The sequence below is a fragment of the Mirounga leonina genome, unplaced genomic scaffold, assembly GCF_011800145.1.
Source record: "Mirounga leonina isolate KUSES-001 unplaced genomic scaffold, KU_Mleo_1.0 Mir_454, whole genome shotgun sequence".
Classification (NCBI taxonomy): domain Eukaryota; kingdom Metazoa; phylum Chordata; class Mammalia; order Carnivora; family Phocidae; genus Mirounga; species Mirounga leonina.
Window position 1 is genome coordinate 3,215,147 of NW_023270763.1, and position 17,994 is coordinate 3,233,140.

General features: G+C 51.1%; 1 protein-coding gene across 4 annotated transcripts in view; it reads left to right on the forward strand.

Annotated features, from left to right (window-relative positions):
- The window catches only part of SDK1 (sidekick cell adhesion molecule 1), a 616,964-nt gene that overhangs the window by 493,767 nt on the left and 105,203 nt on the right, over positions 1–17,994 (forward strand). For all 4 annotated transcript variants that reach the window (XM_034988284.1, XM_034988283.1, XM_034988282.1 and 1 more), the window contains 3 exons: positions 7,706–7,815; positions 9,388–9,538; positions 10,132–10,369. In XM_034988284.1, coding sequence (XP_034844175.1) covers positions 7,706–7,815; positions 9,388–9,538; positions 10,132–10,369 — 499 coding nt within the window. The remainder of the gene's footprint in view (positions 1–7,705; positions 7,816–9,387; positions 9,539–10,131; positions 10,370–17,994) is intronic.

The window sequence follows — 17,994 nt, forward strand, 5'->3', positions numbered from 1 at the left end:
CCTGGAAGTGTGGCTGGTGCACCTGCGGGGAAGGCGGGGTGGCTGCAGAGGGGGATGTGTATGAGCAGGCAGGACGGGAGATGGGAAGACGAGCTGGAGCTGCTAGGAACGGCCTGGTTAGTTTCTGTCTAAAAGTGTCCATGGGAAAGCACCCCCGGATGTAGGAGCACGGTGCCATGCATCAGGGTGTCCCATGCCCTTCACACGCCCCGTCCCATCAGAGTCTCCTGCTGATGTTTGGGGGACATCATTGCTGTCCTCACTCTGCAGGCAAGGCTGAGGTCCTGGCATCACAAAGCAGGCGGCAGGTAGCAGGCGGTTCTCACGGCCTCGTGCCTGTCCCACCACCCCGCTTGGACCCCACTCCGAGCATGACAGGGCCCAAGTCCTCACTGTCATTTCAGCATCTTGGGAAGCCACACAGGGAGGTGTGGGCGTTCCTGTTTGTCCTTGAGAGGGGTTGGATCTGATGGGAGAGAAGGGACAGACGCAGAGGAGACCACCTGCACTTCAGAGATAAGCAGGGGTAGGTGCTAGGGAGAGTGGCTCATCATCCCCACAGCGGCTGGGCACTGAGGGAGGGAGGGCCCCCCAGCCTCAAGGCAGCCATGCTCACAACCCGGGCTCCTGGACAGGGACTGTCTCTAGAAGGATATTTCGGGTGGGGATGCATTTGGGGATGGCGTGTAAAGTGGGGGAGACCTGGGGAGCCCAGAGGATGTGAGACAGGGAGGACAGTCGGCAGCCCTGAACCTTTGGTCTTTTGCAAGCAAGTGCTCTCTTCTGTTCTTAATTCACTGAGCGAGACTATCAGAATCGTTCAAGCAACAGGTCAGGAGCTTCTAAACCAGGGTCCCATCACTGCAGTCAAGCGGCTGTGAGAGGTGGTGGGGGCCACCAGCTCGGCGCGGCATGGTGCGGGAGGGAGCGGGACGGGGAAGCAGCTCTGGGTTTTCCATCCTCGCTGACAGAGGGCCGCAGCATCAGGACCAGGTGGCAGGAACCGGGGAGGGGTGCGTCCTGGCAGGGAGAGAGCAGGGGCTGTTGCAGGCCAGTGGGGTCTGAGGCACTAGCTGAGATGGCCAGGACTTAGAAACATCCACCTGGTGGTCAGTAGGAGTGAAGGTCACACACAAGGCTCTGAGCCATCGGCCAAGGGTCGCCAAACGCTAGGAGGAAGGAGAGCGATGCCTAGGGAGACAGAGGAGGAGGGCCAGGACAGACCCAGCGGCAGATTTCTTTTCGGGGTCACTGGAGGCAAAGAAGGAACCAGAGAGGAGACAGCTGGAAGGCCAGAGGAGGCCAGGAGAACCCGATGTTCTTGACGCACCCCCATGGTAGAAGACCCAACAGTCATTTCCCAATCCTCCTGCGTCTGAAGATGGAAAGAAGGTTAAACAGTTAGGAAAGAATAAATAAATAACCAGTAACGGGAGGGAGGGCTGGGGAACGAGGCTCAGGCTGTTGCAAAGCATGAACCCTCCTTGGTCAAGTGCATGGACAAGCCCCCACCCCCACCCCAATGACTCGTCAGGGCTGCAGACTGCGGACGTTTGGGGAACTGGCCTTGGGCCTTGCTCAGGCCTGAGCCCCTTCCCAGTCGGGCATGACCTGCCCACAGTGCCGTGCAGAGAGGCCCCGTCTGTCCCCCGTCCTCGCTGGGGGGCTTCATTTGGCGGGGGCGCCAGGGACAGCACTCAGAAGGAGAGGGGACTCGGTAACTGTGCAAGTTGCTTGACTCGCAAGTTTTCCTGCTGACACCAGAGTTTCAGCCGGCAGGGTGCACTTGGCTTGGCAGGGTTCCATGGAATGAATTCTTGGAGAGTCTTTTTTCCCTCTCCTAGCTCTGGATGAAAGGAGAGCTGCCTCCTCCCGCCCGCCCGGCTCCGTCCTCCCTCCTTCCTGGCACAGATGCGGGTTCCTGCGCCCCCTCTCCATCTGCTGTTTCCTTTCATAGAAGGAGGTTAATGACCATCCTCTGAGTAGCCGTTTACCTTGTGGCCACTGGGGCCTCGGCAGGGTGTTGGAGGTCCTGCCCAGTGAAGGTGGCCTCTCCCCGACTCCTCAGAGGCCCTGCTGACCGCAGAGGCTTTCCTAGGACAGACAAGTCCAGCTCTGGTGGAAAAACGCACTTGGCAATGGTAGGGGGGCGGTCTGGGACCCCCAGGTATTAAATTAGCACCTGTGTCCAAAGGAGCCCAGCCTCCCAGCCAGACACGGAGGCAGATGTGCTCATCAGAGCCTCCGGGAGGAACATGGGCAGGGCAGCAAGTCCTGGTGCTTTAGGAAGGACAGCAGCTCCCTAATGGGTCCTAACGACCACCTCCTGATGAGCGGCATTTGAAATGTGTGGCATTTCTGCTTCTGTATTAAGTATTGTAAAGTGCTGTTTGTTAGCTTTAAAGGAAGCAGCAGAAGAAAAAAACCCGTCAAAATCCCAGCTTCCCTATGGAGCTCTGATTTGTTTCATCTTTAAAGAGCTCTGTCACACTGCATGTCCGGCGCATCATTAGTGAACAGCCGGTTACTTCTAGAACACTTGGAAGTGATGGTTTTGAAATCTGACTAGAGAGCCGGGGAGCCCAGCAAGTGTTAAAAGACTTCTGTTTCTCACTGAAAAGAATTCTGGTCTCTTTAGATCAAAATGTAAGCCTTTTATTACAAAAACTTAAGCACCACCCCATCCACCCGTCAGGGGTCCGTAAGTAAAATTACCTTTTCAGTAATCTCCTGCTTTTGGAGCTCAATGCAAGACAACCCATTTTCAATACTGATTTTGAAACCGTGGACTGCAGATTTGCTTGTGTGTGGAGCCAATAGCCTGAGCTGGACCCTGGGGGAGATGCCGGGGTAGGGAGGGGAGTAGGACCCCCGAAACTGCCTGGGGGCTCACATGCAGACAAAAGGGAGAACACACGTGGCAGGACACCTGGGAAGTGAGGCAGAGGGAGCACTGTGTGTCATGTTGGTGAAACTCCGCCGCAGGCATCGGCAAACTTGTCCTGTGAAGAGCCAGAGAGTTAATCCTTCAGGCCTTCGGGCAGGTGGTCTCTGCTGCAACCACACGGCTCTGCTGTGGGAGCATGGAAATAGCCATTGGCGGTACACAAACCGAGTGTGGCCATGTTCCAATAAAACTTTATTTAAAACAAGAGGAGGTGGGCCAGATTTGGCCCTTGGGCCGTAGCGTGCTGACTCCTGTACCAGGGCCTGATTTCATAAGCCTGCCTACAGCTCATCTGTCTTAAGGACTATAGCTGTGTTTGTCTTACTATTTATGATTCGGCCCGGGCTCTGTGAAGTTAGACGTGAGCTTAGAGAAGATGGAAAGCCGCAAGCCCAGAGGTTATGATCGCTGTGCTCTCGTAACTGGCTTTACTAATATTTTGGCCACCTTGTCGCAGTGTCCTCATCCGCAGACTCCACGTACTTCGAGTCTGGTTTTCTCTGAACCAGTTCCAGGACCTTGCTGGTTCCCTCATCCATGAGCAAAAGGAATCTTTGACACGTACATGTATTTGTAGGAGAGTCATGTCTTCAAGGGAATGCAACAGGTGGGAGGAGTGCTGTATGTCAGGTGCACAGAAGATGCCCCGACAGTGCAGAATTAGCAGCCCGGTGGGAGGAAGGCGGGGGCGCTGGGGCTGTGGTTCATGGAAGCTTCCCAGATGCTCAGCAGATTCCAGAGGAGCTCACCAGCTGCAAGGACAGGAGCAGGAGGGGGGGCGCGCTTTAGAGAGCGGGCAGAGCGATTGCGAGGTATGGGTGTTTGAGGCTGAGTGATGCCTCCAGGTAATGACAGGCTGGCTTTGCAGGGAGAAGTGGCAAGAAGAGCCAAATGGAGCCATGCGGCACCTACCTGGGCTCACTGCTCCTTTGGCACTCATCCAAATCCAGGTTTTTAAAAAAGACAGAGCACTCCCTGAGAAGGTAGGGAAGTGTGACCTTGGGGGTCCCCGCCCATTCGTCCTAGCCGGACAGCTGGAGGCTGCACTCAGCCAGCTACCACCTTCTCAGAAGGCACATAGGGGCTGGCAGAGGTGAGCACGGCCACAGGGCCCTGGAGCTCCGGAAGGGGAGACGTCCCCGCTTAGAGGCCCTCCAGTGGACAGCGTTCTTCCCCGGGGAGGCTAAGTAGGAGCCGTCATCCTGCCGGCGCCCCACGTCCTGGCGGTGGAGCTATGGGCCAGCATTCCGAGAGAACCACACTAGCCTGCGGCGGCCCGCGACTACCCTGGCCTGCCTTTGCAATGCCCGTGGATGCTCCGCCGGAGACCCGGGAAGGAGGCCCTGCCCGCTCTCCACCCATCTTCGCAGGAACGTGGATGGAACGGGCTTGGAACCTGGTGCAGCTGACTGCTGCTGACCCCACCGAGGCCGCGTGCTGAGCCCTGTCAACCACGGTGGCTGCGTGGCCAGGGGCAGGGCAGCCACCCGGACAGCGGATGAATGCGCCTAGGCCAGGCCAGCGAGGCAACCAGGCAGATGGAATGCAAACATGGCGGGTTCAAGGCCAGGCGCCTGCCGCCACCTGCCGTGCTTTCTTAGCCTGGGGCATTCCTCTGCACCAGGAGCTCAGACAAAGCCCCCACAGTTGGAGGGGTGGGGCTGGGGCACCAGGAGGGGCGGGGGAGGAGTGGCTTTGCAGAAGCAGAGGGAACGCCACAGTTGGGCCTGGGGATTTGGCCAAAAGTCGGCACTGACCATGCATGTTTCCCCCACACGTGCAGACACGGAAGGACACGAATGCACCGCGGCAGCACGGGGAGCCACGGTGCCCGATGGCGGTGAGCAGGTGCCCGCGGCCAGCACCTGCCTCCGTCGCTCGGTGCCGTGGACACCCTGCTCGCCAGCGCCTTCCGTGGCGTGTCGGCCTGGGATCCATCCACTGGTAAATAAAAGGTCTTGAACTGATTGCCCTGAAACTGAAGTCATCTCTTCTTCCTTTTTTCTTTCTTCCTCCTTTCCCACCCCCCGCCCAAACTTGCCTTCCAAGAAATAATACTGGCTCTCTGGTTCGGTCTCCCAGGGGTCCCTTTCACCGAGAGGAGCTCACCTGTCACCAGGGGCTCAGAAACCACCAAACCCTCCTGTGAGGCCCCGATCGAGGGGGCCTGATGCTCCGTACAATTCACCCAGATTGTTAGCATTTTGGCTTTAAGGCATTCATAAATCTTGTTAACATCTAGAACGGTGCTAACTGAGCAGAGCACGGTCCCAGCCCCGCTGCTGCTGGAGGCCCGGAAGGCGTCCGTGAGCCATGCAGAGCCGCGAGGGACCCTCCGAGTCGCTGTGCAGCTGCAGCTTCCTCTGGAGTGAAAGCACCGGGGTCCCGACTCCCTCCAGCCCTGCGGGTCCTGTCAACTCCCCCACCCTTCATCCCACAAGATGCCTGCTGCGTGGGCCGGACACTGAGCTACATACAAGCAGGCCTCCCGCGGGGACGTTAGCATGCCCCCTGACGTCACATCCGCGGGGGTACTCACCTCTGTTTGCCCGGCAGCGTTGCATGGACCCAGGCCGTGGTCTTCCCCTGCTGGTCCTCTTGCACTTCACGGGCACAGTGGAGGCAGGTGGCCGCCGTGGGCCCTGGGGGCACGTACTGCTGTCTGTGGCCATAGCTTATCTAACCTGGGTTAGCCTAGACCCTCCCATTCTCCAAGACAAGGGTTCTGTGCCATCCCCGCATCTAGCCTCGATCTACGTCTGCTTTCTCCCTCTTTCATTCCTGTCTCTGAAGTGAGGGTCTGCAGGCTCCGGTGGGGGCCCCAGTGCTGAGGACCGGAGGAGGCTGGCCGCACTGGGTGCAGGCGTCCTGGAGGCTGTCCACCCTGCTCCCAGCTGTGGAAACTGCTTCATCTTCTCCTGATTTCACTGCCCCCTTCAACTGTCTCGCTGCTTTGCTGACTCTGGGCTACTCGTTGATTCTGATCTCCGGGTCTTCACCAAATGTTTCTGGCCAGTCGTCCCACATTTTAACACTTTATTTATTTATTTGACAGAGAGAGAGAGCACAAGCAGGGGGAGAGGGAGTAGGAGAAGCAGACTCCCCGCTGAGCAGGGATCCCGACGTGGGGCTTGACCTCAGGGCTCCAGGATCATGACCTGAGCCGAAGGCAGACGCTTAACTGACTGAGCCACCCAAGCGCCCCTTAACACTTTTTTTTAAGTGAGGTGAAATTCATATAACGTAAACTTAACCGTTCTAAAGTGCACAGCTCACAAGTTAGTGCGTCCACGATGTCGTGCAACCACCGCCTCCACCCAGTTCCCGAACATTTTCATCACCCCAGAAGGAAATGCCGTACCATTAAGCAGTGACACCCCTATCCCTCCTCCTTCAGCCCCTGGCACCCACCCATCTGCGTTCTGACTCTGTGGATTTACCTATTCTGTAAATTTTATAAAGTGGAATCGTTATAAACATGGCCTTTGGGGTCTGGCTTCTTTCACTTAGCATCGTGTTTTCGAGGTTCGCCCACGTTGTAGGTTCCTTTGTACAGCTGACTAGTGTTCCCCTGTGTGGACACACCGTGGTGTTCATCTGTGCGACCCCTGGCCGGCCTTCGTGTGGCCCTGCGCTTTGGCTGTTGTGAAGAGAGCTGCCGTGAAAACGTGCTCTCGCATGCTCACTAGAGGACCAGCTTCCGGGTCATTCCGGCATCCACCTGGGCGTGGAATCGCTGGCCCATAGGCTCATTCTACATTTCACTTCTTGAGGAACTGCCAAACTGTTTCCATGTTTTCAACGTAGAGTATTTAGAGCCTCGAGTTTGCATTTAGCTTTCTGGAGGAGGTGGGCCACACAGCTCTGTGTCCGCTTGGCCCCCTCCACGCCCTCCTAGACCTTTCTCCAGTTTTCCAAGACTTCAAATTCTTGTGCTGTCCTCCAGCCACCTGGCTACTTGCCTACCAGTCTCTCTGCAAGCTTAATGAGCACATTTCTGCACTGTCATCTGACACATTTATGAAGCATTAAGAGCAGAGGGCCCTCAGCTGACCCACCTCACCCCAACTTGTTTGGCCTGAAACCCCCTCTGTGCTCCCAGCCTTCTCTCCACTGGGTCCCCCAGAGCCACACAGGCTGCACAAGGCCGAGTGTTCCTGGCACAGGGATGTGGAAACCTGTGTGGGAGAATTAGGGCTTTCCTGGCTGGCATGCGGTCGTGGTGTCTCCCCTCATGGCTCTCTTGACTTGGCCTGCTGGTCTGGCTCCCAGGGCAGTGGCCAGTCCTTCTCTGCGCAAGTCCTGTGCTGGTTCTTTGGTGTGTGTTTGGGACAGAAGTGGGCAGGGCGGGAACAGGGAGAGACTGAGTCCCCCCAGTCAGTGTGTGGTGGAAATGGCTCTGGACCCTAAGTGGGATCCTGGCCAAGTCTTCTCTCTGGGCTTCTCTTTGAGTCCTCACCTGTCAGCCAGGAGGAAGGACAGGATGGCATGGGGAGGTCCCTTCCCACAGTTGGCTAGCCCTGGGAGTTTTGTTCCCAGAGACTTCATCTTCCAGATCCTGACCTTGGCGGGAATAGCAGGAGCCATATCTCCAGGGCTTAGCTGACGGTGTGTGTGCAAGATCCAATTATCTGCCCATGTGGGAGACACGGCGTGGGTCTGCCCAGCCCGACACGCACCGGGCAGCCACATATCCTGTAAATGGCATCCTCCACACCACAGCTCATCCATCCCATCTGAGGATCGTCTTTCCCACAGGTTGGAGCCATTGGTGATGAGGAGGAGTGGGTCAGCCTCTACGAGGAGGAGAATGAGCCCGATGCCCAGACGCTGGAGATCCCAAACCTCACACCCTACACTCATTACAGGTGAGAGCAGCAGGTGATAAACCACCACAGGAGGAAGGCTAGCAACGCCAACAAGTGGCTTCAGCCCGCAAGAGCAAAACCCAGTTACATGCATGTGATTGAGACATTTCCAAGGGGCAATAACAGTACATTGAACCTTAGGAGCAAGATACATGGCTGAGTATTATTCCCAGAAAGAGTTTATCCCCGATGCTGAATGGCTCCTGCCATCAACACCAGCGGCAATTGCTCACTCTTACATTAGGCTCAATACCAAGAGCCACGGGCAGCTGAGATGTGCGGCCTTTCCTCACAAACTCCACGACCACTTGGGACTATCAACATGCTGTGTGTAAACAGAGCAGCCGTCCTGGGACCGTCCTCTGCTTCCCCCTTCCAGTACCCAGGAATTGTGGGGCTCACTAATCAAGCACTTAACATGCCATGTAACGTTTCGCTTCTTGATCCTGAAACCTATCCAGGCAGTAAATCCTTGGCCTTAAGAAAGGCTAGCATGATCAGAAGCCATTAGAGATGTTATAACTTCCCATAAGATCATTGACCAAGATGAAATTTCCAGGTATCGCCAGATGTTGTTTGATAATGTCATTGTTCATAAGATTGGGGAGTAAAAGACTAAGAATGACTAATTCAGAGAGTAAAAGGTGACCTTACATCTTCATGAAGAACATTTTTTTTTTGGTATAATACTGACGTTAGAGCCTTTTAAAACAAAGCCTAATGAGAGCTGCAGTTCAGACATCCTCCCTGAGATCAGAGCAGATGAATCAAGACACCATACACTCATTTGCAGAGAAAAATATTTCTCAAAAAAAAAAAAAAAAAAAAAACGAGCTGCAGGGCCTCCAGGCTTACCCTGTGAAGCTGGTAGCAGCTGTCTCATTGCGTCCAAGGTCAGAAACTGTGACTAGAGACCCCCGTCCTCTTCCAGCCTCTGTGGTGAATATGCGTGTGTGCTCAGGGCATGTTTCCTGGGTGGAAGTTCACTCCAAGTAATTGTACAAATAAATAAAGGAGAGAGAACTGAAAACATTAACCGAGTCTCTAGAGCACGCCCACCCCACCCTCATTTTATAGGTAAGGAAATGGGGGCAAGTCTGATTTGCCTCAGGTCTCAGTTACCAATGGGGTCAGAGTCCCAGGGTGTGGGTTCTGGGGCCAGTGCTCCTCCCCTGAGCCAACAGAGAATAGGGTGCAGACACCCATGCTCATTGAAACAACCAGACTCTTCAAGGTCATTTGGCACCTCAACTGCTAATCCCCCGACCTTACCCTAAACACGAATCAGCCAATGGCATCAGATGACACGGATTTCTGGCCATGTAACCCATTCCATTATGCTTTGCTTGGGATTTTAAAATCTTTGCGTTGGAACAAATTTACCATTCTTTGGAGGTTTTGGGGGAAAGGGCCAAATATGCAATTTGCATTTTTCATGAAAGCAGGTGGAAAGAGGGCGTCCTTGGGCAACAGCCTTTACAACACAGATGGACACATAGCGGAACCTTCTGAGAAGGTGGTGGGTTTTTGTTCTTTCCTGTAGAATAACTGTGTCCACGGTTTTACCTCTAGATTTCGCATGAGGCAGGTGAACATTGTCGGTACCAGCCCCTTCAGCCAGTCATCCCGGGTCATCCAGACCCTGCAGGCCCCCCCTGATGTGGCTCCCACCAGCATCACCGTGCGAACGGCCAGTGAGACCAGCCTGTGGCTCCGCTGGGTGGTGAGTTGGGGGCCGGAAGTGGGCTGCAGGGACAGTCGCCTTGACTATCCAGGTCTGCATGTGAAGCCAGAGCTTAGTGATGTCTTAGTCGTGGCTTTGTCCTAGTCCAAGCTAATCTCTCTGTTAAACTAGAAAGTATTGCATTTTACAGTTGGTGTTGGGTCGCAGACCAGCCCAGGTGACCCTGTTAATGAGCAGCATTACTCACTGGCTTCTTGGAACAGAGGAATATTCTTTGGGGGAGGGAAGCCAGTGTGCCACAGGGTGGACCTGTAAGTCCTTAAGCTGGGTCAACACGGAGCCAGCACTCAATGTTTGTAGGAGAGCCAGCTTGATACTTATTCAGAACATTTCCCCCACAAAATTAAGCCAAAATGTATTAAAAGAAATTATGTTTAGCCCAAGTTACTGACATGATTTCATTTAATTAACAGAGGAAAAGTTCCAGGGAACCACGTGGTAAAGGTTCTAAGACTATTCCTCCTGGAAAATATTTTCCATGGACTTGGTCTGCTAAGACAGGCTGATGCTTTGGGACCTTGACAGGTGGCAGTTCTGAGATGCAGGCTCACCACACGTGTCTTTGCTTCCAGCCGCTGCCTGATTCCCAGTACAACGGGAACCCCGAGTCGGTGGGCTACAGGATTAAGTACTGGCGCCCCGACCTCCAGGCCCAGGCACTGGCACAAGTCATCAACGACCGGCTGGAGAGAGAGTTTACCATCGAGGGGCTGGAGGAGTGGACAGAGTACGAGCTCCAGATGCAGGCATTCAACGCCATCGGGGCTGGGCCCTGGAGCGAGGCAGTGCGGGGCTGCACACGGGAGTCAGGTGAGGTGGAGGCTCAGCCCCAACCTGAGTCTCCCTGGAGATGGGGCTCCGTGTCCCCCAGTCCCCATGTCGCAGCTCATTGGCTCTGTCCCCGCTGTGTCTATGCCGACACTTTCCTAACCCAGTAATTAGGTCAACCTTGATGGTAATTTCAGGAAAACATCATTAGAGTCCATGCCACTAATTTGAAATTAATCGTGGGTCTTACCAGGGGCTGGACTCGTGGTACTATCTTTTAAATTAGGTGTAATTTCACAATCAGTGATAATAAGCAAGGGTGTATAGAGATTCTAAGGGAGATCTTTATAACACAAGGCACTCAGGACCTCCTCTTGACAAAGTAGTGTGTGGGACGGGTTAAGATCATCTCCCCTGCACTAACAAATATCCCCTCAAAGGTTCGATTGCTTTGACACAGTAGAGCTTCATTTCTCATTCATCACCGAGCAGGATGGGTGTCCTGTTCAGTGGGTGGCTCTCTTCCTCTTGATTCAAGGACCCAGGCTCTGCTGTGCTATAGGCCCAATCCTTGTCTGTGCCCAGCTACCCAAGGAAGAAGAAAGAACAGAGAGTGGGCACCCTGCTCCCTAACACTGTCCAGAAATGACACACATCCATCCATGCAGAGCCACCAGGCTTGGGGTTACTGCTGGTGGCCAGGGAGGAAAGGAAAAGTACTAAATACTTTGGGTCAGTACTCGGTAGCCTGGGCTGCAGTCTGGTAAGGACCAGTGTGTTCCCCTGATCTGCTGGGCTTTGCGGGCTGACCTGTGGTTTGGGGGACCCCTGCTAGCCTGGTTTGAGTTTGTGGAGTGACAAAGAGGGCTCCTGTCACGTTTAAAGATGCAATGGGACACAGACCAGTTCTTTCCACCTGGTCTGAAATGGCGAGGTTGTCTCCTAAAGAGAAGGAAGCGTACTGCTCCCCTTCCAAGAGGACCAATACTTGAAGAGAGGTTTCCCAGAGTAGCTGGGGCTGCCTCAGATGCCTTCCTGGCTTTCTTTCAAGCTGTAAATTTTATGTATGGTGATTAACATAACAAAATAAAATTTAAAAAAAGAAAGAAAAGATTGAGACACTACATTCAGCTTGTGGCTGTGCGATCACATGGATTTTTAAAAAGCTCTATTCAGTCTCTGAGTCTTTGTGACAAAGAAGAGGACTGGAAACATTCTAAGAGGACCATTCTAACCCCAGTAATAGGCAGAGCGAGAAAATATTTTTTAAAACAACTTTGCTGTAACTAACTAGAAAATTATGGACAAAATATCATCTTTTGAGATTCAGAATTTATTAATGTCCTCATAAGAAAAGCAGAGAAAATCCCCAGATGTCAGATGCACACAGGGACTGAAACAATAGTGCTGAGCTGGTGCTGAGGCTGCCCTGGGGGGTTGGCATGGGGTGGGGGTGTGGGCATCCATCCTGGGAGCTTCAGGACTCACGACATGGTGCCCATCCAGGGACAGAAGGTTCAGCCACGAGTCTGCGCAAGGCGGGGAGTTAGAATCAAGGCCTTTGCACACACAGACAAGGCTCCTGAATGCTGTACCCTCGTTGAAAAGGGAGACTGGAAATCTCTGCCCAGGGAAGTTTGTCTGTGTCCGTCTGTCTACCCGGACTCTGAATAGGAAAAAAAAATGTAACTCTAAGTCCTGTGCCCAGCTCAGGTTTGGGTTCTGAATTTACTCTGTCTGGTCCAGCAACTCCTAGAAAAGAACTTAATGTAAAACTTGGTTCCAGACACCAAAGTATAAGCAACAAAAGAAAAACTTGGACTTCATTAACACGAAAACCTTTGTGCTTCAAAGAATACCATAAAGTAAAACAAACAAAGAAAACAACAACAATGAAAAGCAGTCCCCCAATCATAGACGGTATTTGCAAATTATCTGATAAGGGACCCATATCCAGGATGTATATAAAAAAAAAACTCTCACAACTCCACAGTAAAAAGACAACCCAGTTAAAAACTGGACAAAGGATCTGAACAGACATTGCTCCAAAGAAGACATACAAACGGTCGTTAAGCACTTGAAAGGGTGCTCAGCATTATTCACTGCCAGGGAAATGAAAACACCACAGTGAGATACTAGTTCACACCCCTAAGGCGGGTAAAATAAAACTGAAAAACAAGTTGGACAATAACAGGTGTTAAGTGATATTAAAATAAGTATGGTTCAGATATTGAACACTTTGTATATCATTGGAAGACCATGAAGAGCATCCTCACTGACCAGAAAATCTTCTTACCCCAGGGGAAATAGTGATCCACTCCTCCTGAAAGATTACGTATTATACCCCAATAAATGATTTCACTGTCCTCTAAAAACAACAAAATTTTTTTAAAACACAAAAAAAAGGAAAAAAGAAAGAAACATGGTTCTAGGCCAGACTTTCTGGGCAACAAAGAAGAAAACATCACTGGAGAGATATTGCCACAGCCAACTTGTCCCAAATAAAAATCAGCTTTTAAAAGATGAACTCACAACTTTCAAACACACAAGGAAATACTCTGCCATGAGTAAAAATAAGATCTTCCTCAGGTAGGTAGGTAGGAAGGAAGGAAGGAAAGAAGGAAGGAATGGAGGGAGAAAGGAAGGGAGGAAATTGGGCTCCGATTGCTTTAAAATACATACTAGTATGAAAGAGAAAATGTAATAAGTATATTAAAAATTATTAAAGACTTCCAGTTATAAAATGATAACTTCTGAGTAATCTTATGTATAGCATAGTTATTATAGTTAATAATACTGTATTATATGCTTGAAAGTTGCTAAGAGAGTAGATCTTAAATGTTCTCACTACAAGAAAGGAACAATAACTTTGTGACTGATGGAGGTGTTAGCTAATGTTATGGTGGTAGCCTCTTTGCAGTACATACGTGCCTCAAATCAACATGTTGTACACGTTAATCTTATACAATGTGGTGTATCAATTATATTCCGATAAGAGCTGGAATAAATATAAAATAAGACTGTAGTCTTAAATTATGAAAAGAACACATTAAAACTTTAGGTAAAGATTCAGATGCCACTTTGAAAGCACTTTTTAAGAAAAACAAATAGGACACAGCCACTGAAAATAAAACACTACCATTAGGTGAAAAGTAGTTTAGACACAGCTAAAGAGAGACTTCCTAAACCGGAAGCTAGATATGAGTAAATAACTTAAAATACAGCACAAAGACACAGAGACTGAAAACATGGTAGAGAGGTTAAAAGACATAAAGAATAGAATGAGAAGGTCCAGCATGTATCTAATAAAAACTCAGAGGGGAAGGAGGGAGTAGATGAGAACAAGAAAATATGGAGAGATAATAGCCTTGAAGCTTCAGAATTGATACTTTATCAGACTGAAGAAAAGTGAATCCTATGCAGAATAAATAGAATAAATCCACACCAAAATGCATTATGCTGCAACTGTAGAGCCTGAAAGCCAAAGAGAAAATCTTAAAAACACTTGGAGGGAAGGCATCTTACCTACAGAAGGCAAGACGATTTGAAGCTGGCTTCCCAAGAACAGTGGAGGCTAGAAGACGCTGGAACAATGGAATCATGATGGAATGAGAATAATGTTGAAGGAGCTGAGAGGCAGTAACTGTTAACCTCAAGTGTTACACTCAGTTAAATTGCTTTTCAAGGATTTTGTTCAGAAAACTGTAAGCTAAATGACGTGTAAGGATGAATAAAATGTAATAAAAATGGAAAATAATACTGTTTTGTTAAGTTTCCGAAGAATGCTCTCAAAAGACAAGGTAAAGCCATGGCAAAATTGCTGAGGTGAGACTATATTTTTGTAAAACTCTGTCAGCTGCTGCAAGCTCCCTTTGCAGTGGTCAGGAGAATGCTGAGGAGACCACTCTGTGTGTCAACTCACCCAGATGCTTTCTTCTAGCTCTGTTCCCTTCAGACAATCTTGTGTCCCCTCCTACCCGATAACTCTGAGGAGACTCTCTTGAACAATACTGTTTGTTTTTGTAGGCATTTCTGTTTTAGTTAATATTGAGGTGCGGCTTTGGTATCAAAAAAAAAAGGCATAATGGGTTTGTTTTCATCTTGGTTGACAAAACGAACACAAACATAGGTACGCACGACTAAAGGAGAATCATAGGCAGCCCCTGGAACTAACTGCATCGATTCCAGGATTGCCTCATTCATCATTGGCCTGTTGAGAAGATTTCTGGTCTAGAAATTTTTCTTGCAATATAAGTTCTCCTTTATGCTCTCACATCCTTTCTTATTTTGAGGGTTCTGGCTTATAGAAAATTATTTTTTAGTTTTTAATGGGATGTTTGTTCAATTAGAAGAGATTTGGTTCCTCAGGTGTTTTCATCACAAATTGAATAATAGGGTTATTGATCTTCATTTCAAGATGAGATGACTTAGACTTCAGACATTTTTTTATATTCTTTTTTTTTTAAGATTTTTATTTATTTATTGAGAGAGATAGTGATAGAGAGAGAGCATGAGAGGGGGAGAGTCAGAGGGAGAGGCAGACTCCCCGCTGAGCACGGAGTCTGATGCGGGACTCGATCCCGGGACTCCAGGATCATGACCTGAGCCGAAGGCAGTCGCTTAACCAACTGAGCCACCCAGGCGCCCCTAGACTTCAGACATTTTTAATGCTGGAAAAGTGGGCCCCTGGGGACCCCTCTTAGGCTGATCTCTCCCCCAAGAGTACTGGTGCTCAGACATTGGTCCCCCCAACCTGGGGCATTCTTTGGCACCCCTTCCAATGTTGCTGGTCCTTTGGGGCTTCGGCATCTCCCCCCTCTGAACAGTGTTTCCAGAACCTCCTGCTGGGGGCAGCCCCTCACTTCTGACCAGCAGGCCCCTCCCCATTGCAGCAGTGTCGATGTCTTACCTTCCCCCGTCCAGCAGAGGACTCGCCCCTCCCAAGAACAGATCCTTCCAGGCACTGCTCAACCCTTGGGGGTGGGTAGGAGAGGGTGCAGGGGTTGCAAGGCCCAGTGGTGGAATGCAGCTGATGGAGAGGGAAGAAGGGGAGGGAGCTGATGGGGAGAATAAAACTGCAGACCCGTATCTCATGGAGATGGCCACATGTGGGTACTCATGTACGGCACAGTCATGGGCATACGGAAAGCCGATGTGGGAAGCACAGAGCAGAATATTTTGAACCAGGCTGAAATGACATTTCCCATTTTGAAGTACGATCTAACTGGCTTCGTGACATCCTATGACTTATTATGATATAAGGATAAGTGAGGCCCTAAACATCAAAAGACTGAGCAGTGAGGAATCCTGTAGAGGAGAGAGAGCAAACGAAGGAAAAGAGAAGCGTTTTAATTGGGATTGTTCTTCATGAAAGGGAATCTCTGGGACTGTCCCCAAACACAAGATGGCAGGTTGGAAAGGGAGTTTAATCTACCTCAAAACAGATAATGGGTGAGATTTTTCTTTTTTAACCAAATCTTAAAAACATAGCTATTTTGGGGCACCTGGGTGGCTCAGATGGTTAAGCATCTGCCTTCGGCTCAGGTCATGATCCCAGGGTCCTGGGATCGAGTCCCACATCGGGCTCCCAGCTCAGCGGGGAGCCTGCTTCTCCCTCTGACCCTCTCCCCTCTCATGCTGTTTCTCTCTCGCTCGCTCTCTAAAAAATAAATAAAAATCTTAAAAAAAAAAAAATAGATATTTTGTAACTAAATGGCAGATTGGATCCTGGTGGGATCTGAATCCACTGACACTATAATCCGGAATGTGTCCATTTTCTGTGGCTCCGTCCTTGGAGACCCCGCCGAGCTCTCGGCACCATGTCCGGGTCACCCCCCTCGCCAGGGGGCCTTCCTTCTTCGGGGGTGTGGGTGCCCTTCAGGAAGGGGATGCACATACTACCACACCCTCGAAAATCAGTATTATTTGTACGTCCGTAGTGAGGACTGAGCACTCACGGTGTCAAAGGTGGGCCCGCAGGAAACGGTTACGGATTGGAGAGGCGGACACGTTGTGTTGCTATGACAGTGGCCCCTCTCTGTACCGGGAGGGACAGTTCTTAGAACACAGCACTGCAGAAGTGGGCACGCGGCGCCTTCGCAGTTCTCATCTGACTCTAAATAAAGTCAGATAAATTGTAGGCTTGCCTGTTCTTCGAGTGGTTGTGACTTTTAAGTCACAGTCGAATCAAGGCAGCAGTGTATGCCTTGTTTCTTGAATATAATAAGCATATGTGTGAGCGATGTCCTGGTGACTGGCATGGCGGGAGCCCCGTCGGGCACAGAGAACATGAGTGGGCCCTGCGGGAGCCGCCACCAGAAGGCACGGGGGACGTGGGGAGGCGTGGGTGGCAAGCACGCTTCCCTTAGAGGGCTGAGTAAGCTTGAAATTATAAAGATTCTTTTTTGTGACACTTAGCTGCTCAGATAAATTAAAACTGTTTTGTTGAACGACTGACCAACCGTGTGAATGACTCTCGACTGACATATTTGGGAAGAAAAAGTGTATCTAGCAGGTGTGGGCTGACTGGCATTATCTCTCTAAAAGTATAAGGAAGATCCCTGAACCCTTATGCCAACAGGCACAAACAGGTGACTCTTCTGTTCTGGGGACACGCCCGGTGACCTCCACTGGCAGCCAGTCTAACGCCTGGGTTCTGTAGATGGTCGATGTGGTGGGTAGAGGGGGACAGGACCGCCACTGGGCCGTGGAGGCCAGGGAAGTCAGCCAGTCTTGGGGCTGGAGCTGAGGTCTTTGCCCCCAGGAGGCCTCCATGACTCCACTCTCTGGGGACCAGAAGGTGCCAAGTCCTGCCCACCCCCCCAGGCTCTGTGTTCCCTCAGCAACGTGCCCTCTCAGGCTTTCCTTGGTTTCTCCCCTCGGCCTCTGTCTACAGGAACCACTGGTTGCCGTGGTGATCTGGCCAAGCTGCCAGATAAGGTAACAGCGCTTCTAGGACCTACGTGAATCCTGGAGCTTTTTTCCTTAAATACAGTATTAGTTTCCCACGGCCGCCATAACAAAGCACCCCAGACTGGGGGCTTAAAACAGCCCAGATTGACTCTCTTACCGTTCTGAAGGCCAGAAGTTCGACACCAAGGTGTCGGCAGGACCACGCTCCTCTGCAGACGCTGGGGAAGGATCTGCTCCAGCGCCCTGTCCCAGCTCCCTGTGGCTTCTGGGCTCGTGGCCGTGTCCCTCCAGACTTCCTTATGGCAGTCTCCCTACGGCTGTCTGTCTCTTCCTGTTGTGTTCTTAGAAGGACACTGGTCGTACTGGATTAGCTGCCCTACTCCAGTGTGGCCTCATCTAACCAATGACATCTGCAATGACCCTAGTTCCAAATAAGGTCACATTCGGACCTACCAGGGGTTAGGACTTCAGTGTATGGAAGCCGAGGGGGGCAGGGGGGAGGAGGGGGACACAATTCAACCCATAATGAAGACCAAATCCCTTCAGTGAAGAAAATCCAGGAAGCAAATGTCGGAGAGCAGCGTTATTGTGCAAAACCCCGTTACTTTGTATATTCAGAGTAAATGAGTGAGCTAGCCACCAGCAACCGCTTGGCTAGGAGGAAAGAGTGCTTGTGTGAATGAATGAATGTCGAGGGGGTCTATGGATGGAGGGTGGAGAGAGCCCCCGTGAGCGGAGCGTCCCTGCTTCTGAGG